This window comes from Mobula birostris, chromosome 24 (genome assembly GCF_030028105.1).
Source record: "Mobula birostris isolate sMobBir1 chromosome 24, sMobBir1.hap1, whole genome shotgun sequence".
Lineage (NCBI taxonomy): Eukaryota > Metazoa > Chordata > Chondrichthyes > Myliobatiformes > Myliobatidae > Mobula > Mobula birostris.
Genome location: NC_092393.1, coordinates 37,319,197 through 37,342,577, shown reverse-complemented (window position 1 = coordinate 37,342,577; position 23,381 = coordinate 37,319,197). Strand labels below are relative to the sequence as shown.

The window sequence follows — 23,381 nt, the reverse complement described above, 5'->3', positions numbered from 1 at the left end:
TATCTGGAAGTATTGTCAAAGTGGCAGATTGTTAGGACACAAAGCTATGTTTTCAATGCCTTTAGCAAGAAAAACTAAACAAACTCTACTGTGTTTCCAATTGCATCCATTTCTATTATCAAATGGAAGTAACTATAGGAGACAGTGCAAGGGAGCAAGCATGTGAACAAGGGAAACAGAGCACAAGCAAGAAAAAGAGAGAACCATCTAAAAGTTATCAACAGCTCACCTCTGAAAGTTGGTAATCTCCACCAAGACCTTCCTGAAGTTCATGAGTTGTCTTTGCTCGCAGCAGTGTGATATTTCCACCAAATTTAGATGCTGGGACATACTCATCCGCTGCTTTAAGTTTGTAATAGAAGGCAGTAGCTGCAAAGCTGAGCGTGTTACGGTTAATGCCTTTATGGTTTGTGATGATCATATCAACAACTGCATTGACTCTTGCTTGCAAGTTCTCCAGAGGCAGTAACTTCTCAAAGAGCTGTAGAAAGCAAGATGTTAGTGGTTAATCTTTCACCAACCACATTGGTCACAAATTCTCATACATCACCAACTCACTAGTTCAAGGAGGATCTCGGGACTTGCCAAAGACCACCTGCCAAAAAAGGTGCCCACCTATGCAGTCAGATTTTGGCCAGCCTTTGGCAGAGGTAGTGGGTCCCATATTGGTTTCCTTGGCCATTTTAGAACCACAAAGATAGAAAAGATGCAAGCCATTCTCAAATCTGCCTTAGGATAGAACTAGAGCTTCAGTTTCAAAGAAACGCAGAAAAATTAATAGGTTCATAACTGTTCTGCTTTATTTGGAAAATAAGCCCAACTAAAAAAAAAAAAAAATCACTTTAACATACTACCTTGTTTAAAATAAAACAACACAATAAGAATGAGGGAAAGTTTTACATTGTTTCATGGAGAGTTGCAGAAATGTGGCATTGTTAAGATAATTAGATTTGGAGGTAATGTACAATTTATTGTTTTTCCAATAATCTCTAACCCAAACTCCTCAATAATTTGAGTCTTTCAGTGCTCCTGTTACCATGAACAACATGTAATCTGCAAGGCTGATGGATTCCTTTTTCCCTAAGGCTTCCACACTCTCCATTTCTATCAAAGACTTCTTCAGGAGGAGGTGCCCCAAGGGGGCAGCATCCATTATTGAGGACCTGCACCATCCGGGACCTGCCCACTTCTTATTGCTACCATCAAGGACGTGGTACAAGAACCTGAGGACCTAAGCTCAAGCTTCTTCTCCTCCGCCATCAGCTTTCTGAACAGTCCATAAATACTCACTCATCATTCCTTTATGCTGCACTGTTTATTCATTTTTGGTTTTCCACTACATTGCTGTCACAAAGCAACAAATTTCACATCATGTGATAATAAATCTGATTCCAGATTCTAAATTCTAAGCAGAAAGGCAGGAAGAGCACCCCATCCCGAAACTTATCTAAATATTCTGAATATCATGGCAATATTTATTGCAGTTGAAACGTAGATGTCATTACTGTACATTGGATCCACGGTAATTACAAGTTAGCTATGTTAAAACTAGGCACCAAGCTCAATCATTAGATTACAATTATTTCTGCTCCATTGCTCGGAGTGGAATTTAATGAAGACCCACAGGATAATGGGGAAGACTAACTTATCTCCTCAACATCACTTGTTTAGAGATACCAGTGATGTTTATGACATGTAATTAACTGGTGTTCACGTTGGAATTGTTGTGACAATGATGAGGCCCAACACTTCACGTGAATCCATCAGGGGTGCTCGCTGTATCTGGTGCTTCCAGTGTGGCCTCCCCTACACTGGTGAGCCCCAATGCAGATTGGGCGATTGCTTCTTCGAACACATCACTTTGTCCACTGTAACAGCCAGGATCTCCCGATGGCCAGTCATTCTAATTTCAGTTCCCATTCCCCTACTGACAAGTCTGTCCGTGGCCTCCTCTACTGCCACATTGAGGCCAGACACAGACTGGAGGAACAACACCTCATGTTTGTCTTGGTGGCATCCAAACTAACGGCATCCACATCAATCATTCTACTTTCCAGTAACCGCTCCCCCTGAGCACCCCCTTTGATTTCCCTTATTACTAAGACCCCTTTCACCCTCCTCTGCTCTCATGACCTGCCCATTCACCACACCTTCTTCTCTCTGGTTCCCCACCTTCCCCCCACCCCCCGCAGTCTACTGTTCTCTTTTCAGATTCTTTCTTCTTCAGCCCTTTGCCTCTTCCACCTATTACCTGCCAGTTTCTCACATCATTCCCCCCCCCCACCTAAACAGCTGCTCCTCCTCACCCCCCCCTTTATTGTGGCCTTTGCCATTTTTCTTTCCAGTCCCAGTGAAAGGTTCTCGGCCCAAAATGCCCACGGCCTTTTCCTCTCCAGAGGTCCTGCTGAGTTCCTGCGGCATTTTGTAAGAGTGACTTCTCTCTCACACCTGCATTTGTGCTGACCGATTCATTTTTCAGAGCTTACCTTGTTGTGTTCTGCATTTGTGAACTGCCCAACGAACGCACACATGGCTTTGGTTTCTGCTTCAGCGTCATTGCCGGTAGTCAGTTTTGCTTTGTAACTCTGAAAGTATATGGAAACAGGACTGTTAGTGCCGATCTTAGGAAACCACCAGGATTAAAAAAAGGTCTAGGAGTTGATATTTCTTTGTAAAATTGCATGTGTGTGTATGTTGGGGGGTGGGGGGGGGGGAAGGTTAGAGAAAGAAAAAGGGTCAAGTATGCTTTCTGTATTATTTATATTTTGTATTTGTACAGATTCTCTTGTTTTGCATATTAGTTATTTGTCAGTCTTCGCAAGTAGTTTTTTAAAAAAATATTTGTACTTCTTTGTTCTACTGTGAATGCCTGTAAGAAAATGAATCTCAGGGTCATAAATGGAGACATGCATGTACTTTGATAATAAATTTACTTTGAACTTTGAAGTAATATTACCAGTTTCCAATTATGGAAACATTTTTTTGATTTCGCCCATGAAGCTTCTTCTACTCACTGAGTGAAGTCAGTATCAGGTTCTATAATTCTAAGTTTGAAAAAGGATGATCTCATGAGAAGCGAGCAAAGGTCACCACCACTTTGAGGAATCTTCACTGAGAGGGTTAAATTAGTATTTTCGCGGAGTTCCCTTGTGATCTGGGAGGATGCAGAGCAGATAAACGGAGCAAAGAACAGATCTACACCAAAGTAGGAGGTATTGTGCAAGATGGAAATTTAGGACAGGTTATTCAGGCAAGGGAAGACACTTCACGTATTTTTTCTTCAACAGGACCTTAAATGGAACAATTTCTGGAGGTGGGTTAATCAAGGTTTGGGAGTGAGGTGTGAATAAGAGGAGAAAAAATACAGGTCTGTTGAGTTCAGGTAATTTGCAAGATATTAAAGATAGTTTGATACCTGAGTGTATGCTGCCACATAGGAGTGGGAACCATCAAGTAAAATAAGGCAGTCAACTGGTCGTGGCATGCTGGCCTGCGCTTGCAACTGTGTGCAGATTTCAAATGCCACACAGGCACCGAAGGAATAGCCTGCAATTCTGTAGGGTCCCTCCGGCTGAACCTGTTTAATGCAGCTTAGGTAATAGGAAGCCAGGTTGGGAATACTATCCAGGGGAGCGGCTGCATCGGAAAACAGAAAAACTTGAATTAATCCTGTTATATCCTGCATTTCAGGTTTTGTTTTTTTTCTTTTTACTACATAAAATAGAATCAATTATCCTTAACATGATCTGCCATTATGGCATGCAAATAAAAGCTTTTCCCTGAAGCTTGGTACATGTGACAATAATAAACCAACATCAATACTATGGATAAATACTACCAATAAATAAAGCTGTTTTATACATATTGAGAGCAGAATATCCAGTTCTCTAAAACAATCCTCTGCCCCTCACTGTGGAATGGGGAGGGAGAGGCAGGATTGAGAAATTTGACAGGAATATTTAATTTTTTTTAAAAAAAGATTTTTTTTTAATATAAAAAGACCACAGCAGTGAAGTGGAACAGTAGTTTCTTTGTAGTACTGCTATGGGGAACGCAGGTGTCACTCGAATGACAAAAGCGTCCGACTGAACTTTGTTTTTTAAATATACAGTATAACAAAAACCAAGACTATTTGTACTACCGTTGCTGGTAGATAAATACAGTCCAGAATTTCAGTCCTGATTGCAGACACGCTGCTTTGAAGCTTGGAGCTCTCCAAGACTACAGAATTTTTGGCAAAGTAGAACATCTGCATCTGTGCTTACTAAATCACCTTAATGCTGTTTTCAGGTACAGTACTAATACTTTGATAAAATCTTGTTAAAAATTAGAATACTGTGATGTTTAATGAATAGCAAATAATATATTTTCTATAGCGAATGTTGCATAACTTCTAGCTAGAATCTGAATATTTATTTATTCCCCCCCCACCCCGAGGAATATTCTCCCAAAATTTCCATAGTGATGGAAGCATTTTTAGAAAAACACATTCATGAATTTACCTTGTGTACACTGAAGACCATAGCAGGGAATGCTGACTTTGGATGCAAGGGTCTTGAAGGCTTCAACTGACCCCTCAATTGGGTGAACAAAAAAGAGGGGGCGCTCATTACTCTCCACGTTATTCAGCTGGGTGATGGTTGAACCTTCAGGATTGACGAGTAGAACATTGAGGTCCAACTCTTTCAGCTGCGAGTCTATTGGCGTCAGGGGAGCAGGTTTTGATTCTGTATCAAAGAACATATTAATTATCTAAAGCAAGGTTATGTGCTTTAAATTTGTACTTGAAACATGCAACATCACAATATATATTGATATAAATTAACATCTGCAGAAACTTCAACAGGACTAATATCAGTAAGTAGCTCAGGTGACGCTTGGGAGAACGCAGCTGGATTTTGCTGTAAGCAGATACAAGAGCACTTGCCACACAGGCCCTTAGCAGTTCAAAAGGTGTTACTTCAAAAGCATTAACATGTACTTATTCATGCGACGTTTGAGGAAGAAAGCATCCCACGTTAATCTGTCTATAATTCACCATCATTATGCTTTAAAAGGGAAGAGTCATTGGGAGAACATTTCCTCCACATTCCAAGATCATTCCAAGCTTGCCATATGGGAAAATAAGAAATGGGTACACAAGATGGAAAAGATTTATTTTTGCTTTCAGCCCATTGAAGTGTTAAATTATTCTTCTTATACAAGGCATAACAGAAATGTGGAACACTCTTCCTCAACAAATGGTGTGGATTCGAGCTCAACTGACTCTTTGAAGAGTGAGATCAAAGTATCTTCAAAGCAAAAGTTTTGGAGAAAAGTCTGGTAAAAGGGGATGAGATAGAGATTAAACTTCCAGCATAGGCTCTGGGACAGACTGGTTCTGGTCAAGTGTGCTACCACATCTTCCTATATCTGCAGACCTGTTCAAATAGCAAATTCTGGGAACTCCTGCACTTCATGTGTAAACAACAAATACACCTTGGTATGCCATTTTGTTGGAACAGCAAAAAAAATTCATATTCCTACCTCCAGTACTGCTAGATTTATCCATTAGTTCACGCAGTTTATTGATGGTGAGCTGTCGGATTTCTCTCATCGTCACAACTATTTCATAGTCCCGTTCAAGAGTTTGTCGTACTTCTACTGCCATCAGAGAGTCAAGGCCTAGGTCAGCAAGAGTTGCATCTGGGTTCAAGCCGTTAACATCACGTGCACCTTAGAGGAGTGAAAGAGCAGAATTTTAGCTCAACAGCTGAAGGTCAGCGACTTATCACATGGTCACTGCAAAGTCACTGGTTGTATTAAATTCAATTATGGTTAAATATGTGTGAATAGCAAACTCCCATGTGTGGGCACGTGGCCAAGTGGTTAAGGCATTGGACTAGCGACCTGAAGGTCGTGAGTTCGAGCCCCAGCCAAGGCAACGTGTTGTGTCCTTGAGCAAGGCACTTAATCACACATTGCTCTGCGACGACACTGGTGCCAAGCTGTATGGGTTCTAATGCCCTTCCCTTGGACAACATTGGTGTCGTGGAGAGGGGAGACTTGCAGCATGGGCAACAGCTGGTCTCCCATACAACCTTGCCCAGGCCTGCGCCCTGGAGAGGAAGACTTTCCAGGCGCAGATCCATGGTCTCGCAAGACTAATGGATGCCTTTAATAATTAGCAAATTCCCAATGAGCTAATTATTGTGTATGAGAAAGCATGTCAAACTTCAAACTTCTATGTGGCTGTCAGTTATGTACCTTCATTGTTGTTGGAAATGCCTGCTTATAAGTGTTTGTAAACATTTTTTAATTACACAATGCTGTAAGATTCTTCTGATGTACTTAAGTATCTGAAACAAGTGGTTTCTCAAACAATCGCAAGATGGGCTGATTCCAACAACACTGTTAAAAAGCATTGAGACGATGACTGGTGCATTGTAAACCACGTCCTAACCCAGAGTCAACAGGAAATGCAAATGGGTTAGAATTCAACATGACACATGACTTGCAGAATTCAATTAAGGCATAACAACCAGGAGTAACTCTTCATATTATGATTCAAAGATAATATCTAAAATGCATGTTTATTTGTAAAGTAATGAAAGGACTTGATCACCACACACTCCGAGAGCTTAATGATCTGCCAACGCTTGCAGTAAAAACACATACATTGGAAACCATGATGCATTCTAAATCATATCCCATTACAGAGTCAACAGGAAGTAAGTGTGGGTGGGTTAAAATTCAATGTGGCACATAGCTTGCAGAATTGGATCAGCTGAAAGGTGTAGCTATCCAAGGTCAATAAAGTGTCAATTCAAGTATTTAACAGTCAGTTAACCTGCTACTTCTGATTTGGTGCTCAGGTCACCACTGAATTATACCCTCAACACACCTATAATGAGCGAATGGCAGAAGTCTGATGGGGAGAAACTGGAGGCAAATGTCTGTCAAAAGCGCTTCCAGCTGAATTGTACCCAACCAATCTTTATGGTATGTTGTGGAATTGTCACGATTTACAGACACTTTTGTTGTAAAATGACTATAATAAAATATAGAGTTGACAAGCATACTTTAATTTAGAATTTTTGAAAAATAATGAGGAATAATCTGTTATTTTATGAAAATTTATATGAACTTTGATTTATTAATGTGGATCTCAATGTATTGCAAGGCTAATAACTGTCAACTGAGTTAAACTGCATTTAACTTGAGCACGAGTAGTGTTACAAGTGTAGCCAGGGAGAAATTTTAAAGGGAATGGAGAAAGAAAGTGATCAGAGCCTCTTAGCAGATAGATCAAAAGGTACATTCATAATAGTGTGCAATAGTAGCTTAAATCAAACCATGGGTACAGCTATATTAATAAGTCATTTTATTACAGGATGTAATATTGAAACAAGAGATATTGCAGATGCTAGAAATTTTGAGCAACACACAAAATGCTGGAGAAACTTAACAGGTCAATCTCGGGAGAGAAATGGACAGTTGATGTTTCGGGTCAAAACCATTCATCAGGCTGGAAAGGAGGAGAGAAAGTCAGAATATTGGCTGGAAGGAGATTATAGCTGGGAGATTAACGTCCAAGGATACACATTGTACTGAAAGGACAGGCAAGAAGACAGAGGGGGTGGCATTGCTCTGTTGGTAAAAACAAAAATGAAATCAAATCATTAGGAAGAGGTGACATAGGACAGAAGGTGTGAAGCATGTGGATAGAGCTACGGAACTGCAAGGGTAAAAAGAGTTATATACAGGCCCCCAAACAGTAGTAAGGACATGGCCTAAAAATTACAATGGGAGATTGAAAATGCATGCCAAAATAGCAATGTTACAATAGTCATGGGGGATTTCAATATGCAGGTAGATTTGGAAAAATCGGGTTGATGCTGCATTCCAAGACGGGGCATTTCTAAAATGCTTACAATGCCCACTAGATGATCAGTTATTCTGGATTGGGTATTGTGCAATGAACCAGAATTAATTGGAGAGCTTTAAGGTAAAATAACATTTAGGGACAAGTGATCATAATATGATCAAATTCACCCTGAAATTTGAGAACAAGCAGTTAAAGTCAGATATATCAGCATTACAATGGAGTAAAGGAAATTAGAGGCATGAGAGAGGAGTTAGCCAGGACTGATTGGAAAAGAACACTGGCAGGGATGATGGCAGATTAGCAATGGCTGGAATTTCGGGAAGCACTTCGGAAGGCAAATGATACATACATCCCAGAGAGGAAGAAGTATTCAAAAGGCAAGATGAAACAACCATGGCTGACAAAGGAAGTCAAAGCCAACATAAAAGCCAAAGAGAAGGCATATAATAGAGCAAATATTAGTGAGAAGTTAAAGGTTTAGGAAGCTTTTAAAAGCCAACAGAAGGCAACTAAAAAAGTCATTAAGATAAAGATGGAATAAAAAGTAAGCTAGCCAATAATATTAAAGAGGATACCTAAAGTTTCTTCAGATACGAAGTGTAAAAGCGAGGCGAGAGTGGATATCAGACTCCTGGAAAACTATGCTGGACAGTGGTAATGGTGGGACAAGGAAATGGCAGATGAACTGAAGTATTTTGCATCAGTCTTTACTGTGAACGACACTACCATTACGGTGGAATTTCCAGGCATCGGGGGTCATAAAGTGTATGAAGTTACCATTACTAGGGAGAAGGTTCTTGGGAAACTGGAAATTCTTTATATAGTTAAGTCACCTGGACCAGATGAAGTACACCCTAGGTTTCTGAAAGAGGCGGCTGAAGAGATTGTGGAGACATTAGTAATGATCTTTCAAAAAAAAAAAAAAAGAAAAAACAACACCACACACTAGAATCTGGAATGGTTCTAGAACACTGGAAAATTGCAAATGTCACTCCACTCTTCAAGAAGGGAGAGGCAGAAGAAACAAAATTATAGGCCAGTTAGTCTGATCTGAGTGGTTGGAAAGATGTTGGATTGTTAAGGATGTGTTTTGGGGTACTTGGAAGCACATGATAAAATAGGCCCTAGTCAGCGTGGCTTCCTCAAGGGAAAATCTTATGTCTTAAACAGATAGATTGTCTTGCAAAGTACATACCTACATTCACTAGGTATGAATACCTATTTTTACATTTAGTTGCATTAATGACACAATAATCAGACCAGAGGCAGCAGCATTACCATTATATAAATTGTAAAATCCATATTTTTGATCAGAAATACATAGTTGAAAATCATACTGGACACAACGTGAATCAGCAAAGCTTACCGAGTATATGGGCAACAGCCTCAATGAGGTCCCTTTGGCCACTGCCATCAGTCTTCATAACCACTGCCTTCTGAGCGAGGACAAAGCTGCACATAACTGGATGAGACTGATTCAGGAACTGGTCCAGAACATCTAAACAGGAGCTGATCTTCTGAGGCAAAGTTCCACCAATTACTGTGTCGTTATCACCCATAGTTTCCAAGATGACACCCACATCTCCAATGGCACCCCACTGTATGGCTAGACCTAATAAAAAAAATTCAAAAAGTACTCATTGTAAATTACTGAAATATACTTAAGTATCATCAGGTAGCTTGCCATACTTTTATACTCCTTAATTACTGCATTGAAACTATTTCTCATTTAAATGTTTCCAGTTGAATGCTCAAGTTTCACTTGGACATATTACATATCCCTTTATTCCTGACCTCCATTATTCAAGTATTATTAAGGAAAACATTAATATATATATTTTGCAGTTATGTTATTGGAATAATTGCTTTTGGGAGTGGTGCCAAATTGCAACAAGATGGAAAGCAAATATGATGTCAAAGGTAGGTTGTTATACAAAGGACAGAATTTGAATGAGAAGATATTTTGTGAGATGCCAAGTACAATTATTGATTATTTGAATACTCTGTCCCATTTTTTCCTACCCTCACAAAACCACTCACCGCACAATGCACCGTAAGCAGAATTGACACCAATAGATGTGCAGAGGTAAACTAGCCTGCATATTAGATTCACATTACTTCACAATAATAAAAGTTTAACATTAAATTGGCTGATAGCCCAGTTCTGGCAACTGGAAGACAATGATTGATAAATAGGCTGTTCTCCAGAACATTAATAACAGTCATTATCAAAAGTTTTTTTAAAAAAAATCAAGATTTTTTTATGGGTGTGTGAGGGAGGTGGTAGGGGATTAGATTATGAGGACACTCAGTCCTCCTTAATTGTCATTTAGAAATGCATATATTAAGAAATGATACAATGTTCCTCCAGAATGATATCACAAAAAAAAAGGACGAACCAAAGACTAACACTGACAAGACCACATAATTATAACATATAGTTACAGCAGTGCAAAGCAATACCATAATTTGATAAAGAGCAGACCATGGGCACGGTAAAAAGTCTCAAAGTCCGATCGACTCCCGATAGTCCCGATAGCAGGCGGCAAAAGGAAGAAATTCTCCCTGCCATAAATCTCAAGGTGCCGACAACTGCCAATGCATTGGAAGTACCCGACCACAGCCGACGCCGAGTCCGTCCAAAAACTTTGAGCCTCCAACCAGCCCTCCAACACCGAGCACCATCTCTGCCGAGCGCTTTGACCCCTCCCCGGCTGCCGAGCAACAAGCAAAGCCGAGGACTCGGGGCCTTCTCCTCCGGAGATCCTGGATTACACAGTAGCAGCTGCAGCGAAAAAGGCATTTCAGAAGTTTCTCCAGATGTTCCTCTGTTTTCTCACGTCTGTCTCCATCAAATCAGGATTGTGTACGGCATCCTACTTGACAGATTACAGATATCATTCATCAGAGTGGCCACTGCGTACAGCGTCACGCCACCATCTTCTCCTCTCCTTGAGAACCGAACATTGGAAGGGAGACTGCACAGAGTCATTCACCAAAGGGAAAATGTAACGCTCAGAATTTGCTGGACCAGTTGTCCTGGCAGAACACTCATTTAGGTAGATTTTAAATTCTCAAAACGGAATGATAAAATATTCCTTACAAGCTCCAGGTGAGAAACATAGTGGCCAGGAATCTGGATGAAATAAGGGGTTTCTTTCCTGCAGAAGTGTCCACATCTTCTGGGCTTTAGGGCCATTTTCAGAAGATGTTCAGCCAAAGTTATTGCTAGCACTTCTGTTTGTGCTACCACCCTACAAGTACCTGGATGTGCACAGCCTCAAACGGTGTTCACCCATCATTTCACAATGATCAACATTCTGTTAGCCTTGTCCATGAGAGCACTGGAGTAAATCTTAACTGGAGGGTTGAAATTTGCATCAGGATCTGATGAAGGGTCTCGGTCCAAAACATTGAATCTTATTCCTTTCCATAGGTGCTGCCTGAGCTGCTGAGCTCCACCAGCATTGTGTGCATGTTACTCTGGAATTCCAGCACCTGCAGAATCTCTCATGTCTGTTCCACAAACAACACGTTCCTGATATAATTTCTCCTTCACACTCCATCACCTCCCCCAAAGCTGCACAATTCCCTCCCTAATGTGGTTCTTCCGCAACTTTCACAATCCCATGTATTTGGAGAAGGAGGACGTATTTGTCACATGACATTTGTGCCCAGTAGAGCAACTTGAGAATTTGACCTCAAATTAAAGTTTGGGTATCCCTTGCCCATCTCAACTACTTTGAGAAGTAGCATCATGTGAAACTGGGTACAGAGCATGAAGTATAGGAAAAAAATGGGCCAAGAGAAAATATCAAATTTTAACATCCATAAAGCGTCTCAAATTTACTAGCTGTAACAAATCAAAGTCAGCGTAATTGTTCTGTTTCAAATCTGGAAAGATTATTTTGCAATGTGAAAACAAATCTCTCAAAAATGCTTCCATTTTCAGAAGACGACAAACTAAGATTTCTGCCAACACTTACTTGCAGGGACAGCAGGTTGGACACTGCAATACGTTTTCCAGGTAAAATTCCATTACATAGGAGGCCAATGAGAACAAAGAAGCTAGCATAACCTTTAGAGAGAGAGCGAGGTGAATATATATTTATCAAACCCATTGGCAGGTTGAAGACCGGCTGCTGCTCAAGTAGTGGGGTACTGCAAATCCTCTGGTTTCTCCCCTCAACCATTGCACATAATTACAGCCAGCCAATGCCATTAAACTGTTTATTTCAGCAACATATTACACACATATATATTTAATGCATTAGAAGTGCATTCATTTAAAAACCAACTCACTTTGGGAGTTCTTTACACAAGAAAAAAAATGTTGGTGATTTCCTTCCAACGACTACCACATACCTGCCAATCCGTCACGGCATCTCTGCTCACAAATACGTTCCATGGCAGAATTTGCAAAACCATAGTTGCTCTGGCCAGCAACTCCATAGGCACAGCTCACGGAGGAGAAGACAACAAAATAATCGAGGGCTGAGCATTTCTCCCTACTGACCCTAAAAGAGATTAAATGCAGCCAAGTTGTTTCATTTGGTTGTATATATGTACTGTCAGATGAAAACAAACTTGAACTTGATCCAAGTCAATGAGTTAAGTAGCCTATTCCAGCCAGTTTTAATTGGCTGCATTAAACATGAATAGGAGTTTAATAACATTTAAAGTAAAACAAGTACAATGTAGCTATTACCGAGTCCACTGTATGGATCAAATAGTATCCCTACATAAAGGTTGTTGGTGAGAGTCAATGCTACTGTAAGCATACATTTTTGAAATGATTTGGCAATGATATGGCTCACATTACCTTGACAAAGCAAATGAATCATGTTACATACTGTGAAAGGCATCACAATTGAAAGGCCAATCATGTATTCAGAAGAACATGCAAATTGATTTTCAATAATATAGATGAACAGATTGCTCAAATGAAACGTCCACTATAATTTGATTTTCTGTCCCGTCCCTCCCCTCTCAAAAGATTTCCAACATTTACTTGCCTGTCCAGGTGAATAGTGCCATCGTATTTTGGCCGATTAACAATCTTGAAGAGATCAGGAGTCAAGTTTTCTAATAGGGCATCTTTCAAAACCTGCACAGTAAAAAAAACTCTTAAATGAGATTTCTTCAAAATTGAAGATGTTTTTGTTTTAAGTGAAACATGATATATTACAAAGAATCTGTTCACTGGATTATCAATCCCATTTGAAGTCATTTGGAGACATTTTCCCCAATCCAGATTCAGACAGGATCAAAATGAAGGAACAACACATTTCCAAATCCTGTAGCTCCCCACCCACCCATGCTGAGGAAGCATCTTTATCAGAAGGGTGGCAGCAGCTCAGTATGGTGGCTCCACATCATCTTCTCAAGGGCAATGAATATTGACCTCGCCATCAACATATCTAAGAAATGAAAAATGTCAGATCCTAATGTGGGTAGAAGCTGAATTTTAAAGATTTTTAAACTCAGTTTTAGGCTGAGGGGTTATTTGCAGACATAATATTTGGGCCTTCCCTTGAAAGAAAATCAATAAAACTGGTTAATTATTTCTAGGATGTTGGGCAAAGCCATCGGAAAATAGCAACCACCTTCACCCAATTCCTTCCAGCATATTATGGTACTTCTCATTTCCATGGCAAAGGGAGGTGCAAAACACCTCCATTAAATTTAATGCCTCTCAAAGATTTTCAATTTAGACACGAGCAGAATTAGGCCATCTTGCCCATCAAGTCTGCTCCGCCATTCAATTACGGCTGATCCTTTTTTTTCCCTCTTCCTCAACCCTATTTCCCGGGGCTTCTCCCCGTAACTTTTGATGCCATGTTCAATCAAGAACCTATCAATCTCTGCCTTAAATACACCCAACAAATCCCACAAATTTACCGCCCTTTGGCTAAAGAAATTCCTCCGCATCTCTGTTTTGAAAGGGCGCCCCTCTATCCTGAGGCAGTGTCCTCTTGTCCTAGACTCTCCCACCATGGGAAACATCCTTTCCACATCTACTCTGTCTAGGTCTTTCAACATTCAAAAGATTTCAGAAGGATGAGGGGGAATCTCTGAATTCCAGTGAGTACAGACCCAGAGCCAACAACGTTCCTGGTATGATAACCCTTTCATCCTGGAATCATCCTTGAGAACCTCCTCTGGACCCTCTCCAATGCCAGTACATCTTTTCTAAGATGAGGGGCCCAAAACTGTTCACAATACTCAAGGTGAGGCCTCAACAGTGCCTTATAAAGCCTCAGCATCACATCCTTGCTCTTGTATGCTAGACCTCTTGAAATGATCTTAACATGGCATTTGCCTTCTTCACCGCCGACTCAACCTGCAAGCTAACCTTTAGGGTGTTCTGCACAAGGACTCCTCAGTCCCCTTGCATCTCTGATTTTTGGATTTTCTCCCCATTTATAAAATAGTCCGCACATTTATTTCTACTACCAAAGTGCACATGACCATGCGTTTTCCAACATTGTATTTCATTTGCCACTTTCTTGCCCGTTCTCCTAATCTAAGTTTGTCTGCATCCTACCTGTTTCCTCTACACTACCTGCAACAAAGCCATCTATTCCATCATCTAAATCATTTATATACAGCATAAAAAGAAGTGGTCCCAACACCGACCCCTGCGGAACACCACTAGTCACTGGCAGCCAACCATTCGCTGCCTCCTACCAATCAGCTCCAACCATGTTAGTAACTTTCTTGTGAATACCATGAGCTCTTAACTTGGTAAGCAGCTTAATGTGTGGCACCTTATCAACGGTATTCTGGAAGTCCAAATACACAACATCCACTGCATCCCCTTTATCTATCCTACTTGTAATCTCAAAGAAGTCCAACAGGTTTGTCAGGCAGGATTTTCCCTGAAGGAAACCATGTTGACTTTGTACATCTTGTCCTGTGTCACCAAGTATTCCAGCACCGCATCCTTAACAATGAACTAATATCTTCCCAACCACTGAGGTTAGGCTAACTTGGTCTATAATTTCCCTTTCTGCTGCCTTCCTCCTTTCTTAAAAGAGTGGAGTGACATTTGCAATTTTCCAGTCCTCTGGCACTATGCCAGAATCCAATGATTTTTGAAAGATCATTTCCAATGCCACTACAATCTCTAACGCTACCTCTTTCAGATCCCCAAGGTGCAATTCATCTGGTCCAGGTAATTTATGTATCTTTAGGTCTTTCAGCTTTTTGAGCACCTTCTCTCTTGTAATAGTAACTGCACCCACTTCTCTTCCTTCACAAACTACAACATCAGCTTGGTTAAATTTAGCCCAGGAGTCACTTTTGTTGAAGTGATAAGCAAGCACTAATTCAGGCCTGTTGTATCCAATTAATTTTAATCTCAGCCAATTTTAAACTGGCTTTAAAATTCACACAACACTGAAGTTCTGAACTCACCATAGCAAGGTGGAAGATGCCACCCACCGGGCCAAAACCAGAAGCCTCTGCAATGAGATGCTGCGTACCCTCTAAAGAGCAAACATCACTGGTGGAAACAAGGACATCTACCCCCATTTCCTTCCATTCCCGCACCCGCTTAGCTTGATACCCTGGAACAAAGCACAAAATTTCAATGGAAACAGCAATGCCGAAAATGCAAAATGTATTTTAAAAAATGATAATAATTGCATTAAAATTATTCAATTCCACAAAGCACTTTGTGGCCTTGGTTTAGGAGAAGTTAAAAATCTTTAACAGGTAAACAATGGTGTACCAAATTCACTTTCCCCATTATTGACATCAAATCGTATGAGGCTAATTAGAAGGAAACTTGTGCATTTACAACATAAATTAGTGCGCTTACAGCTTGCCTCAAGGTGCCCAGGAATTACAGAATATGGCAATTATTTGTTTAAAAGATCAATGCTCAGTATAGATTTATTTCTGCTTAATAGAACATTGAAGCCACATAGGAGAGCTGTAATTCTACAAAAAGCTCAAAGTGAATGAAGATATTTCAAAAATTACTTGAAAAGTATGATTTTACTTTGGGTAAATTGGAGATGGAAAAGATTACAAACAAATTTAACAACCAAATTTTAGTCCTTTAATATACAAAATCCCTCTCCTTCTTCAGAAATGTAAGCACCATTAGTTTCAAGTACATCTTTTTCCAGAACTCTTACATTATTGCATGTATAATTAGTATAACAAGGAAGTACAGTAGTGCAGTGGTTAATATGCTTTACAGTACAGGCGACCCTCCTTCAATCCCGTCGCTGCCCGTAAGGAATTTGTGCATTCACCCATTGACAGCGTGAGTTTCCTCCGGGTGCTCTGGTTTCCCAGCCACTGTTCAAAGATGTACAGGTTGGTAGGTTAATTGGTCATTGTAAATTGCCCGTGATTAGGCAAGGGTTAAATTGGGGGATCTCTGGGCAGCGTGGCCTATTCCACGATCTCAGTAAATCAAATACAAAAATAATTAATTACTTGGAGATGACTGCCTTATAAGTCAAGCAAACACCTCAGACATCACACAAACAACAGTTTTAGTGACTAACCATTCCGTATTCCAGATCGGGAAGTCAGCACAAGTTTCCTAGCACCCCTCTCAATCAGCCAATTTGCCAACTCCAAGCCAAACCCTCCGAGACCTCCTGTGATGATATAGGACTTTGTTGCTGGACATGCAGTACGAGGAACTGCAGCGATGGAGAGTTGGTCAGAGTATGTAGACAGGGATTTGCCTTCCTCTTCTCGGACCTGTTTGGAGAGACACCATTGGATTTACTGAGTCTGAACTGAGAGCAGGTTAGTGAAGAACACATTTCTGTGCATCTGGAACTACAAAGGCTCCATGGGTCAGCATAGTTCATTTCCTTCCTTGGAGGAAATTAGTAGATGACAACACAATAGATTCTGCAGATGTTCGAAATCTTAAGCAAAGCACAAAAAATACTGGAAGAACTCAGCAGGTCAGGCAGCATCTATGGAGTGGAATAAACAATTAATATTTCAGGCTGAGACCCTTCATTGGGACTGGAAAGGAAGAGGGTAGAAGCTAAAATAAAAAAGGTGTGTGGGGGGGGGGGTAGGATTACAATCTGGTAGGTGATGGGTGAGACCAGGTAGGAGGAAGATAGCTGGGTGGGGGAGTGGGGATGTAGTGAGTGAGAAGCTAGGAGGTGATAGGTGGATGTGGTCATGAGCTGAAGAAGGAATCTAACTGGAAGATCAATGGACTAGAGAAGATGGAAAGGTGGGGAACCAGAGGGAGGTGACGGGCAGGTGAGGAGAAGGGATGAGAGTGTAACCAGAACTGGGAATGGAAAAAGAGAGAAGGGAAGAGGGAAGAAATTAGAAGTTGAAGAAATCAATGTTCACACCATTAGGTTGGGGTGAGAATTGAGGTGTTGCTCCTCCAACATGAGATTGGCTTCATCATAGCAGCAGGGGAGATCTTGGACCAACATAACAGAATGGGAATGGAAGGTTGAATTGAAATGGATAGTAAATGAGATGGATTTTTAAAATAACAATCCAGTCTTTTACAAGAGAAAATCTGCAGATGCTGGAAATCCGAGCAACACACACAAGCTGCTGGAGGAGCTCAGCAGGCCAGGCAGCATCAAGGAAATGAGTACAGTTGGTGTTTTGGGCTAAAACCCTTCGGCAGGACCAGAGGAAAACAGCTGAGGAGTAGATTTTAAAGGTGGGGGGAGGGGAGAGAGAAGCACATGGTGACAGGTGAAACCTGAAGGGGAGGGGATGAAGTAAAGAGCTGGGAAGTCAGAGATTGATGGCCAAGGAAGAAAGAAAAGTGGGGAGGAGCACCGGGGGGGGGGGGGGGGAGAAATAGGCAGACAAGGAAATAAAGTGAGAGGGAAAAGGGGATGGGAAATGGTGAAGGGTGGGGGGGGGTGTCATGACTGGAGGTTCGAGAAATCGATGTTCATGCCATCAAGTTGGAGGCTATCCAAACAGAATACAAGGTGTTATTCCTCCAGCCTAAATGTGGCCTCATCACGACAGTGGAGGAGGCCACGGATAGACGTATTGGAATGGGAAGTGGGATTAAAATGGGTGAATGGGAATGGGAAGTGGATTTAAAATGGATCCATTTTGAGCGGAATTAAAACCAGTCATCTCATGGTCACTCAAACCGGTCCTAGCTTGAATGGAAATATGTCAGCTATGGTGACAAAATTATGTCCGATCCCTAGATCAGCAGACAACTGCTTACTTGAGTCAGTCAAAGGGAGAAGGAAATAATGCTGCACCGTACTGAAATCATAGAATTGGTGAAAATTACTACAAAAGACAGGTTGGTTCACTGTGTACTGCAACCATTTGTTAGAGCAGGAGAAAACTAATCTCACACTCCATTCTCAGCCCCAATTCTGCTTCTAGCTTAAACACTGATTCGGCATTTCCTTGGAGATTGGCCCATCTCAGCCTGTCACCGGGCAAAGGTCTCAAGCGAGAAAAAAAAGCCTTCCCGATCTCTCTCCTCACTTGCTAGGTAGCAGTTTAGAATTGGTGATTCCTCCCCCAGAATTCCAAACAGTAGAAATAATGTCATCCCGCAATGCTGACCATTTCATTCCCAGCTCCTGCATAGTTGTTGCGTCATTTGCTAAGTATTCCAAATACCTAATGTTATTTTCATTTTTCGAATATAGTCCAACCCTTAAAAAAAAGCCTCATTTGTTTCAAATGTCTTCTTGTTCTATTTGAAATAATCAGGTGTAGCCATTGATTCTTATTCCTCTGCCATCATGTGGGGGGTTAATAGCTAAGCCTCAGCAAGTAGGAGAAAATCACAAGTGCTCAGTGAATCACAGACATCTCTCCATTTCACATGTCTCCAAAGGAGAATTCACTATTACTTACAAACGTCTGTGAGCACCTCTCACCTGAGGACCCAGGTGGACATTAAAAGTATGCTGCCATCAACTGAAAGCAAAATCTGTGTGCAAAACCTTAATCTATTCATTTTATATGGATTCAGTCTGTTGCCCCAATGCTCTATTCAGTCTTTATTCAAATTAAGATTAGCACTATGTGCTATATATTTTTTATTTTACAAAAATTTAGTTGCCTCTAGACATGTCAAAAGGTAGATACCACATGCTGCTTTTTCAAAGAATATTTGCATACAATACTTAATTCATTTGCTTTACAAACTTATCATTTTGAATTTGTTGCCTAGGTTTGTTTCATTCCTGATATTTTAATGTATAGCTAGTCTTGTCAGTTTGTTGGAAGGTGATTAGCAGAAGCACAATTTTGGCTTAGATTTGGCTCAGATCCATAATATTTGAAGCTACAGATGATCTTAATTCTCTTGAACTGCTTTTCTGATAGTCCTAATTGTAGGCATCTTGCTGAAGTAAACAATTTTGAGGAACCAGAAGTTACATTATGTGACAAAATTTTCTTCAACCTCAAAGTTCAAGATAACTTTATTAGCAATGTATATGTTACCATATACTACTTTGAGATTCAATTTCTTGCAGGCATTTACCTCACCTTCAAAACAACTTTTCCGATATGTTTACCCTGCGCCATAAACCGGAAGGCAGATTCCACATCATCTCGATCAAACACTGTGGTCTTCAGAGGTTTGACCACTCCACTGCGAATCCCGTCCTTCAAGAGCTGGGAAACCTCCTCCCACTCACTGTTTCCATCTTCGAACAAGGCATCAAGTAGGATTCCATGGAATGCAATATTCTTCAGGAAGACAGCCATTCCTGAAAGTAACAAACCTTTGTTGAACTTAAACTTGAAAACAAATTCATACACAAGTAGAAACTACACCATTTGGACGACACTTCGATTCATCATGGATTAAAATAATTTGAATATATAGAAAATGAGTAAACTGTTACAGGTGAAATTAAAAAAAATGAAAGTAATCAACTGGTTTTTCCAGTTCCATTTATGCCAGAATGCTTACCAAGTGGGTTGTTGTTAGAAAGGTCATATTTGCCAATCTCAAGGAAGCGTCCGTGTCGAGCGAGGCAACGGAGACTGGCCTGCAACTTCTCTTCAGCTAATGAATTCAGTACCAGATTGACTCCTGCAGGCAATTGTATTACACACAGATAAATCAGCCAGAAATCGCCTGGAAATCATTCTTACTATTCTGTGAACACTTTGGTAAGGACGTTAAAGAGCTTCCTAGATCAGCTAATGTTCTAAACTCTGCAAAACCACTTCAAGCCAACCACAGCACAAACATGCACTATGCCATTAAATTGTAGGCAAAAGGTTGAAGTTATCTTTATTATGCATTTTTCTTATCGTGCATATCACGTTCATGTGGTTTCAGGAGGTGGAAGAGTTATCATTAGTAGCAGGCAAAGCCCATTTGAAGATGCGAAGCACAGCAGGTACTTGAATCTGGAGTGAGAAATACTGCTGGAAGAACTTAGTGGTCAAGCAGAAGGGACAATGGTCAGGATGTAGAAGTGAGAGGGAGGGGAAATACCTGGTAGATGATAGGTGAAACCAGATGGCTAGACAGAACTAAGTGACCAAACCAATAAAGAAACTAGGTAGATAAATATGTGGGTAATGGGCACATGGAACCAGATGAACCAGGTATGGTCTTGGTAACAATGAGAGGGAGGCTAGGAGCGATGTAAAAGGTGAAAGGTAGAAAGATTCTCAGGTGGTATGGGGAGTGATAAATGAAAACAAGGAATGGGTTACTTTAAATTGGAAAATTCAATGTTCATGCCATTGGGCTGTTGGCTACCAATGCAGACTATAAGTTGCTGCTCTTCCAGTTTGCATTTGGCCTCACAGTAGCAGTGGAGAAGGCTGAGCCCAACATGTTGTGGGAATGGGAAGGGGAGTTGAAATGACATGCAATGGGAAGCTCAAGAATGCTGTTGTAGACAGAATGCAGGTACTCTTGCAGAACAATTGCCTAATCTAGGTTTGGTCTTGAGGGTTTAAGATAGTACCTATTAGAAGAAATTAAGCTTAATGCCTGGAATATTGTGTACAGTTTTGGTCTCGTCACCCAAGAAATGATGCACTCAAACCTGAGGGGGTGCATGGAAAACTCACTAGACTAGTTCCAAAGATGATGTGTTTGGTCAATGAGGATAGATTGAGTAGACTTGGTGTCTACTTTCTGGCACAGTGGCAGAAGGTAATCTCATTAGAACTTCCACAATTCTCACAAGGGTTGATCCTGTAAAAGCAGGAAGAACATTCTCCCTGTCTGAGGAGTCTGGAACTGGTGACAGAATTTCAGAATAAGAGATAGACCTGTGTAAGGTCAAGAGGAGGAGAAGCTAATTAATTAAGGAGAGGTGGATTTTTGAAATTCTCACAGGTCAGCATATAGATATGGGTATCCAAGTATCAGAATCAGATTTAGTATCACTGGTGTATGTTGTGAAATTTGTTAACTTTACAGCAGCAGTACAAATAAATACATGATAAATATAGAGGGAGAAACTGAGTTACTTTAAATATATATATATCTATTAAATAGTTTAATTAATATAAGTAGTGCAAAAAAACAGAAATAAGTAAGTAGTGAGGTAGTGTTCATGGGTTCAATGTCCATTTAGAAATTGGAAGAATACAAGGGAAAAAAAAAATCAAGATACAAGGGAACAAAACAAGAAAAATGGAATGGAAGAATAAGGGCAGCCATGAATGGTGAAGCAGACTTTAAGGGTCAACACCGACCCCTAGTTCTTTCCTACTGAAAGAATGTAAAACTGATCCAAAAGTAGACTATCAACAGCAGTTAGGACCCAGAAACTGAAACCATTCAGAAGTCACTTCAATGGGAAAGCAGACTGTAACAGAGCCTACTGGTGATAATCCACACAAGTTCATCAGTTTAAAAGGATGGTTTTAGATCTAAATAAACCTGAAATTGTAACTTGGTTGGGGGGGGGGGGGAGAAAAGAGGGGTAGGAGATTTCTTTGAAACACATCGAAATTGGAAGGCCTAGATAGATTGGAGATGGAGAGGATGTTTCCAGTAGCGATGGAATCTAGGACCAGGGGGCACAGCTTCTTCAGAACAGAGACGAGGAGGGATTTCTTTAGTCAGTGGGTGGCGAACGTATGGAATTCATTGCTACAGATGGCTGTGGAGGCCAACTCATTGGGTATATTGGAGGTTCATAGGTTCCTGACTAGTAAGGGCATCAAAGGTTACGGGGAGAGGCAGGAGCATGGGGTTAAGAAGGATAGTAAATCAGTCATCACTGAATGGCAGAAGCCGACTCGATAGTTCTCGTGAGCTAATTCTGTTTCTAATGTCTTATATTCTTATGGAATTTAAGATGTGTGATCGGAATTTGGCAGCTGATTACCCTGATATTTAATTTAATTCACACCTTCCTCTGCAAAAGGATAATGTCATAATGCGTTCCAGAAAATTCTGTAAAGTTATCATCTACATCCAAAAGAATGAATGTGCAAAAATCAAGGACATTGAAGAATCCTGCCTCCCTTTGCCTTGCCTCCTTGGAATTGCTTTTAGTGTGTCATCTGGCAAGCAGACCAATTATACATTACTCTCCAATGGAACTAAGCACTTCTATTAGTAGCACAGACGATGACAAGTACTCAGTCTGGATCAAGGAAGCAGGATTAGTTACAAACTACTGTAGAATATAATTAAACCCATCTTTTAGAAGTGTGACCCAGCTGGTGGTGTAGTGGCATCAGCGTCGGACTTTAGGACAAAAGGTCCCGAGTTCGAATCCAGCTCTGGCCAGCTTCCCTGCACGCCTTCCATCCGTGCTGGGTGACGAGCTGGTGATCTTTTTGGAAACTCACCCGGCAGAAGGTAACGGCAAACCACTATGCCAGAGAGGCGTGGAGGGAAATCGTCCGCTAACTGGAGAAACTCCAGATGCAATGTACCTTTCCTTTTTCCTTTAGAAGTGTGGGTAACACAGATTACAGGTACTCTTCGTCTAATTGCATGCCAGTTTATATTTTCACTACTCCCTGGCTACTTCAAGGTATTTCAAATGGCCCTAACAGAACCACTAGGTAAGCTAATGAATTTAACCATCATTCCCTAATCTAGAGATGCTTAGCAAGATCTTTTACCACAAATGAACTGGAACAATGGACAACTTGTCTCAGTTAGTCTAGTTAAACAATACAAAGAACCCACCTTTACCACCAGTTACCCGCAGAACATGCTGCTCAAAGGTAGTGTCCCGAGAATTTGCAAAGGACTCCTCATTCAGCTGTGGAAATCGTTGCTGAAGGTAGGCACGCTTCTCTGCAGACCCTGTGTGGAGCAATTAGGCAATTTATCAATATCACTTGACAGAGAGGCCCTTTTAATTAATAGACTTAATTAAAGCTCCCAGAATCTTTTTTTAACCTATTCTATTTATGTGCCAACTATATAATCAGAAAAATGTGTCTCCATATTTAACATAGAATTATGAAAACATTCAACTTCATTAATAAACACACTGATACACTTATTACAAAAACATTCATCAGCAGCCAATCTGAAACACTAGAAACACTTTTACTGATTTTG

The 23,381-nt window shown here is 40.7% G+C and overlaps 1 protein-coding gene across 2 annotated transcripts in view; it reads right to left on the bottom strand.

Annotated features, from left to right (window-relative positions):
• Positions 1-23,381, bottom strand: part of fasn (fatty acid synthase) — an 81,685-nt gene that overhangs the window by 4,671 nt on the left and 53,633 nt on the right. For both annotated transcript variants that reach the window (XM_072242675.1, XM_072242676.1), the window contains exons 30-42: positions 23,001-23,120; positions 19,794-19,916; positions 19,364-19,587; positions 16,393-16,594; positions 15,287-15,438; positions 12,883-12,974; positions 12,233-12,384; positions 9,234-9,479; positions 5,527-5,715; positions 4,503-4,727; positions 3,416-3,636; positions 2,487-2,585; positions 230-481 (exon numbers count right to left, since the gene is read on the bottom strand). In XM_072242675.1, coding sequence (XP_072098776.1) covers positions 230-481; positions 2,487-2,585; positions 3,416-3,636; positions 4,503-4,727; positions 5,527-5,715; positions 9,234-9,479; positions 12,233-12,384; positions 12,883-12,974; positions 15,287-15,438; positions 16,393-16,594; positions 19,364-19,587; positions 19,794-19,916; positions 23,001-23,120 — 2,297 coding nt within the window. The remainder of the gene's footprint in view (positions 1-229; positions 482-2,486; positions 2,586-3,415; positions 3,637-4,502; positions 4,728-5,526; positions 5,716-9,233; positions 9,480-12,232; positions 12,385-12,882; positions 12,975-15,286; positions 15,439-16,392; positions 16,595-19,363; positions 19,588-19,793; positions 19,917-23,000; positions 23,121-23,381) is intronic.